The sequence below is a fragment of the Mchenga conophoros genome, linkage group LG17, assembly GCF_057382185.1.
Source record: "Mchenga conophoros isolate Kocher_MC1m ecotype Shallow Benthic linkage group LG17, M_conophoros_male_GT1.1, whole genome shotgun sequence".
NCBI lineage: Eukaryota > Metazoa > Chordata > Actinopteri > Cichliformes > Cichlidae > Mchenga > Mchenga conophoros.
The window spans coordinates 11,939,008-11,946,204 of record NC_140542.1 but is presented as its reverse complement, the minus strand read 5'-3'; the positions used below and the strand labels follow the sequence as shown (position 1 = coordinate 11,946,204).

General features: G+C 42.7%; 1 protein-coding gene across 1 annotated transcript; it reads left to right on the top strand.

The window, feature by feature from the left end:
• The first annotated feature begins 1,110 nt into the window (after window positions 1-1,110).
• Window positions 1,111-4,633, top strand: LOC146555125 (uncharacterized). The gene is made up of 3 exons (XM_085252817.1): window positions 1,111-1,968; window positions 2,352-2,436; window positions 2,484-4,633. Exons 1-3 carry the CDS (start codon window positions 1,111-1,113, stop codon window positions 4,631-4,633), a joined length of 3,093 nt encoding a protein of 1,030 aa, XP_085108943.1.
• The last annotated feature ends 2,564 nt before the right edge of the window (window positions 4,634-7,197 follow it).

Below are 7,197 nucleotides of genomic sequence, written 5' to 3'. Positions count from 1 at the left end.
TTCAGACAAACTGTTAATTAATGGAAAAGTAAAAAGAGTACCGTATTTCCCGAACTACAGAGCGCACCTGAATATTAGCCGCACAAGCTAAAATCAGGGGAAAATCCTGTTTTGTACATACATTAGCCGCACCTGACTAAAAGCCGCAGGTGTTTCAATGCTGACTTATCATATGTAAGAGAATATGCACAAAGTGAATTGTCAGGAAAGAGATGGCTGTTTGGAGACATCCCTTTTATTAATATTTTGAAAAACAAGTTATGGGTACATATTTGCATAACTTTTTATGGTATATGTACAAGTACCGGTAATTACAAGTAGGAAACATGTACTTTGCTTCATAAATGAGTAACAAATGTAGTACATAACAATAACCTACAGCACACCAGAACAATTGATTCGGCCTACCTTTTAGGCTCAGGTCCAGTGACACGGCTTTAACAAGAATAAAAGTCAGTCATTCACCACCATCTTTCTCTTCTTCCTGTGCACTAAAACCACCAAAGTCCTCTCCTCCAGTGTCGGAAACGAACAGGTTCAGGATGGCTTCGTCATCCACTCTCCACTTCTCTCCTTCGTTGTCACTTTCAAAACCAAAGAAATCCTCGTTGTCAGAGTCGAACACCCTCAGAAGGGCCGTGGCGGTGTCCTCCTCTCCATCATGCAACAGTCCAGCCCTTCGAAATCCGTTGGTGATCGTGGATGTTTTCACACTTTTCCACGCAGTCAGAATCCAATGGTGGAGTTGGGCATAACTTGCTTTTCGCAAGTTTATCGCCGCTCATCATCCACGCCTCCCGCTGAACGCGTAGTGCTACTTTGAAGTTTGTTTTTCGCGCTACTTCGTACGGCACTACGTTGCCTGGCAGATGGACATGTGACCAACATACCACTCTTGAACCCCGATCCTTCCGCCAGGCAACGTAGTGCCGTACAACAGCTGAACAAACAAAACAAATCCGCTCATGGACAATCCATAGAAAAGCCGCACCTGACTAAAAGCCGCAGGATTCAAAGCTTGTGCAAAAAGTAGCGGCTTATAGCCTGACAATTACGGTACTGTAATTACTTCATTCTATGTAAAAAATTACTGTAAAGGAGGGAGACAAGATGGCTCCAGTATGTTCGGCTCGCCGTCACTCCACCTGTTTTCTGGTTTTCTGTTTGCTGTTCTTTGCCTTAACTGTGGAAATTAACTCGCTCCGGACTTATGACCGAAAAACTCTTTTTATCATCCGAGACTCAGCAGTGACAGCACCTTTGTCCTTTGTTTTTGATGGGCAAACAAGCAGTGCACCTCCACCGCTCGATGGCATTCCGCCTTACCTTCGTCGCACCTGGTTCCTTCCTCCCAAGCTACACCGGAGAAAACGCTGGAGAAGACGAGGGAAGCGAAGTGGTCTCCTGGCTCATACAAAGGCATTCCTGTCACTTTCTTGCCTGGCTGATCCTCCCCTTGTACAAATGGGTTTCTGCTACTCTGCCACTGTGAGAGGATCACTCCAACCCAGAGGACCCTGGGTGCGCACTGTCTCTCCAACTACGCCTGGTGCTGCTCCTGTTTCACCGGTGGGCCCGCTTCTCGGCCCGCGCTTCCTTCAGTCGTCTGGTTCGCTCCTCGCCATGTCGGCGGTGGCGTTCTCCTCAGGTGAGCGACTCTCTTCCACCTCTGGCCCACGCCTAATGCCTGCTCCTCTCCTGCGTGACTCTCCAAGCACGTCGCTGGTTGCTCCTGTTCCGGGTGCTGGGTCATCGGCTCCTCTCCAGCCACGGATCCGCAGACTTGGTACCGTTATTTCAAACCTCCGCCCACTCAGCCGCACATCAACCCCGATGACAGCTACTGATCTCACCTTATCTATGGCTTTGATCAACACTCGATCCCTCTCCAATAAGACGTTTCTGCTCAAGAATTTCTTCTCTTCTCATGAACTGGATTTTATGTTCCTGAGACCTGGCTACATGCTGGTGAGACTGTGGCTTTCTCTGAGCTTCTTCCTCCAGGCTGTTGTTTCTTCAACTCTCCCAGGTCTTCTGGTAAAGGTGGAGGCCTTGCCTGTGTTTTTAAATCAGTTTATGACTGTCATCAGATTTCATCTTTCTCCTTTTCCAGCTTTGAACTGCAGCTTTTTAAACTGAACTCATCTACTCCATTAATGTGTGCAGTAGTGTACCGTCCTCCCAAATTCAACAAGGATTTTATCAGTGAGTTTGGGGAATTCTTATCAGGACTTTCAGTAGATTTTGATCATTTTCTTATTGTTGGCGATCTGAATATCCATGTGTGTTGTCCATCTAAACCTCTGGTTAGAGATTTTGTACCACTGCTGGACTCTTTTAACCTGACTCAGTGTGTGTCTGGCTCCACACATGAGAAAGGTCACACACTGGACCTCGTCATGTCTCACGGCCTGAGTATCCACGTCTCTGAAATCTGTGAGAGTGCGTGTATCTCTGATCACCTTCCTGTTCTGTTGCTGCAGTTAAAGCTCCTTCACGCCGCCACCGGATCATCAGTACCCATGTACCATCCCAGTTCTCTGCTGCTTTCAACAACTCTGAGCTCTCCACGATGGACTGGATTGACTCCCTGTGTGCAGAAGATTTAACTGCTCTTTTTAACTCAACATGCACTTCTATTCTGGACTCCATCGCTCCCCTAAAATCACTCCGTCCCAAAGCTCACGCTGAACCCTGGATTACAGACTCTGTTCGTGCTCTCAGGCGCTCCTGCAGGTGTGCTGAGAGAAAGTGGAAAAAGGACAAGCTGCAAGTCTCCTTCAATATCCTGAGAGACTCTCTTTTAACTTATCAGAAAGCTGCTAAAGAGGCTAAGTCCTCCTACATATCTAACCTGGTCAGCAGTAATGTCCATAAACCTCAGACTCTGTTTCGTGTTTTAAACTCCATTGTTGATCCTCATACGTCCACCTGCCTCACACCTTCTGCCACCCTCTGCAATGACTTTTTATATTTCTTTGTTAATAAGATTTCCTCCCTGCAGTCTGTCATTCCACCTCCACCTTTCAATCCCTGTGTTTCTCCCTTGTGCCAATCTGCCTTTAACCAGTTTGAGCTAATCTCTCTTTCTCAGCTGCATGAAACAGTCTGCAAGGTCAAGTCTACCAACTGTTCCACTGACGCTATCCCCTCTCATCTTCTGAAGCAGGTCCTGGACTCAGTTGGACCTGTCCTTCTGGTCCTGATCAATGCCTGTCTCAGCTCTAGTTGTTTCCCAACACTTTTTAAGCATGCTGTTGTTCAACCTCTCCTCAAAAAGCCTAACCTGGATCCATCTATACTCTCTAATTATAGGCCCATCTCCAATCTGCCCTTTCTGTCCAAAGTACTGGAACGAGTTGTCCTCAGGCAGCTCCAGTCATTTTTAGACAACAACAATCTCTATGAGAAGTTTCAGTCTGGTTTTAGAGCTCGTCACAGCACTGAAACCGCCTTACTGAGAGTTTTTAATGATTTGCTTTTAACTGTAGACTCTGGTTGTGCTGCTGTCCTAGTAACCTTAGACCTGACTGCAGCCTTCGACACTGTTGATCACAACATACTGTTACCCCGCCTAGAACACTGTGTCGGTTTGAAAGGTACTGTCTTAAAGTTTTTCCAGTCCTACCTGGATAACAGGAGTTTTTCTGTTCACCTCGGTGAACTGTCATCTCCCAGAGCTCCTTTAACTTGTGGTGTACCTCAGGGGTCCATTCTAGGCCCCCTGCTGTTTACTCTGTATTTGCTCCCTCTGGGCGATGTGCTGCGCAAACATAATGTGTCCTTCCACACCTTTGCTGATGACATTCAGATCTACCTCCCTCTGAGGTTAGACTGTAAGGACTCTCTGCAGCCGTTATTCTCCTGTCTGTCTGACATTAAGACTTGGATGGCTCTCAACTTCCTACATCTAAATGAAAGTAAAACTGAAGTCATTGTGTTTGGGCTTCCTAAAGACCCCAACCTTTCCTTTGATTTTATGGGACCCCTAACTTTCAAATGTACTTCCTCCATTAAGAGCCTCGGTGTTACTTTTGACAGTGCTTTTAAATTTGATAAACAAATCAGCTCCGTAGTCAAGGGATCTTTTTATCATCTATGGATTTTAGCTAAAGTCAAGTCCTACCTGTGCAGGAACGATCTAGAAAGGGTGGTCCATGCTTTTATTACATCACGGCTGGACGACTGTAACTCCCTTTATGCTGGTTTAGATCGTTCCTGTCTGCATTGCCTCCAACTGGTGCAGAACGCTGCTGCTCGCATGCTGACCGGTTCCAAAAAGAGAGACCACATCACTCCGGTCCTCTGCTCTCTCCACTGGCTCCCAGTTGCTTTTAGGATTGATTTTAAAATTTTACTGCTGGTTTTTAAGGTTCTTAACGGTACTGCACCTCCTTACCTGGCAGAGCTTCTTAGCATTTACCGCCCCAGGAGATCTTTGAGGTCAGCAGACCTGATGCTTTTAGATGTTCCCAGATACAGATTAAAGACTAGGGCAGAGAGGGCTTTTGCTGTGGCTGCACCCAGACTGTGGAACAGTTTACCTCCTCACATCAGATTCTCCACAAGCCTAGGAACTTTTAAAACTGCTCTTAAAACTCACCTCTTCTCATTGGCTTTTAGCAAGGTTTAACTTATTGTTTTAATTTATTGTTTTATCAGTGAGGTGTTTTATGTACTTGCGTTTTATTGTATTTTATATTTGTATTTTATTATACAGCACTTTGGTCAGCCTTGGTTGTTTTTAAATGTGCTTTATAAATAAACTTGACTTGACTTGACTTGACAAAAGTCACTGCACTAAATTGCTTTTTTCAAGGTATAAACAAGACAACAACCGGCCACAGCTACCTTTTGGTCCACATGTCAAACTGGCCATTCCCCTTAAATTATTCAAATGGATAAGTTATTATGGAGTAATCTACCACACAGTTACTATTAAATATTTTACACCAGGGTGTAAACATGCTTTGTAATGCTGTAAAGTTGGGCATTTTAACATGCAACTTTGATTAACCCTTTAAGACCTACCGTAGAACCAAGTCTGCCAGAGCTTATATTATGTTTTTACATGTTGTAGAGCTATTTTTGGGAGCATTTCAAGTTGCTATACATCAATACAACCACTACAGCCTAAATCTTAATAATATGCATGCATTAAGTGCATAGTAATTACATAAATTGCAAAAAAGTGCAATAAACTACAAAAAAATTGAAAATCGTGTTTGTTTTTTAACATATATTTCTAGTTAGAGAAATTTAAGAGGCTTATCCCTCAAAACTGTAAATACAAAAAAGTTGCACAAAATAGTTTCCCACCACAGGAAATTTATTTTGAGTGTCTTCATAGTTTTATTTTTGAAATACACCAATTTCTATACACTGCAGGAAAAACGAAAATAAATATTATAGTGCAAATTTGCAAAAAAGCAGCATATGCATCAAAATAAACTATTTCCAGCAGTGCAATATGAGTCCTAAGCAACCCAGAAATGACACAGAAAGTCATAAAGTCAAAGATAACTTTTAAAAACACCAGTATATGCTCATGAGGCCTTGATGGCAAAAAACTACATTTCCACGAAAATGACGTCACTTCCGGTTTCGGGCAGGTCATGGCGGACATGCGATAGTTCGTGCTGATGGACGTAGGAAGTGTTATGAACAGCTGATCGGATCGGCAAAGCCTGTTTCTGGAATATTATGTTTTTGTTGCTGCAAGTGCTTTTTATGCAGTTTTTGCAAAGCCATATGTGGAAGGAAACCGTGACAAGCTGATGGCATAAGATGTAAGTACAACTCCTCCGGTTTCATATGCAAAAATAATTATTGCGCTTGCTCACGTGGCTACCGGGATTTAAAAATAGTTACGCAAAACGGAGCGTGCTGCTCTGTTTTTGGAACCAGCTCTAAGTGGAGTGTCCAGGAATCCCACCTGGATCCAATGAAATATTTGAGGGCTCCTTGGGATGGTCCTTCCCAAATCTTTAAATTTGAAAGCCACATCATCTCATAAAGTAAAATCACCAAGGTATTACACATTACAAAGGGTGGGAGTTTACTTATGAGAGACTCAGCTGGGTGGTTGATGGCATTAACTGCAATATTTCAAAGGAAAAAAAAAATACATCAAAGTCTCTTTCTGGCTGCTCGGTTCAAATGGTGTCTGAACCCAGTTTGACATGACTCTCAAATGTTATTGAACTATCTATCAAAACCATCATCATCTTCTTGAGCTGCATAAAGCCAGAGGAAGTGAACCCATTAGAGGGTTCCATCACAAGAACAAATGTCACTGCTAGTTTCATCTCCTACTGCAAGAGAGATGCATTTCTTAACATCACAATGTGAAGCCTTTATTTGATAACAGGGAGAAAGAAAATAAAACTCGAATAAATTAAATATGGGTGGAGACAATCAATAACCATTTAAAGCTGGCCTGACACTGCAATAATTATGTGTTTTCCTCCTTTTTCTATCTTAACCCCAGAGAGTTGCATTTACAGCTGCTTTTCCATTGTCTGTTAAAATCTAAAATCAGAAACCAAGCTTCCCTTTTATAATACATATATTTGGGATTTCTTTTTAAATTCGTGAAAACGCATAGCATGGTGATACTTGTATGAGAAGACTTCTTCTTTGTTTGTCGGCACAGCTTAAAAGGGTGGTAAAAGAACTCTCAGTTCCTCTGTCTTCTGGCAGTGTTATCACATCCTACTGAAATAAGGCCATCTCACCAACTCACACAGAGGGAATTGTGGATTGTAGATAATTACTGATTCCTACTGGAATATTTCATACTGAGCAAGATAAATTAATTGATAAGAATCTCACTTTTTATAGTACTCATTTCCTCCTCCAGCGTGAGTAAGACCAAAGCACTGACTTACATTTCTTATTTTTTTACTTCATTTTGGGGGGCATGAGAGCAAGCAGCATTTACTGGCCGGAAAAGCAATTATCATTAGTTCTAAGGATGTTCACAGACAACGGACTCTGTAGAAGTCGGCAAAATAATTCTTCCTCGGTGATGTTTTTCAGTTGAAATTTGGTGAAAAATGCAGCTTATTATATTTAACTAGAAATAAAAAGTGTCAGAAGCCAAAGAACGGTATTTGATCATCGACTCCTGCCTGCATATTCACATTAACAGATTGAATATGAATGTTAGTTTAGGCAGGGTACAAAGTCCAGTTC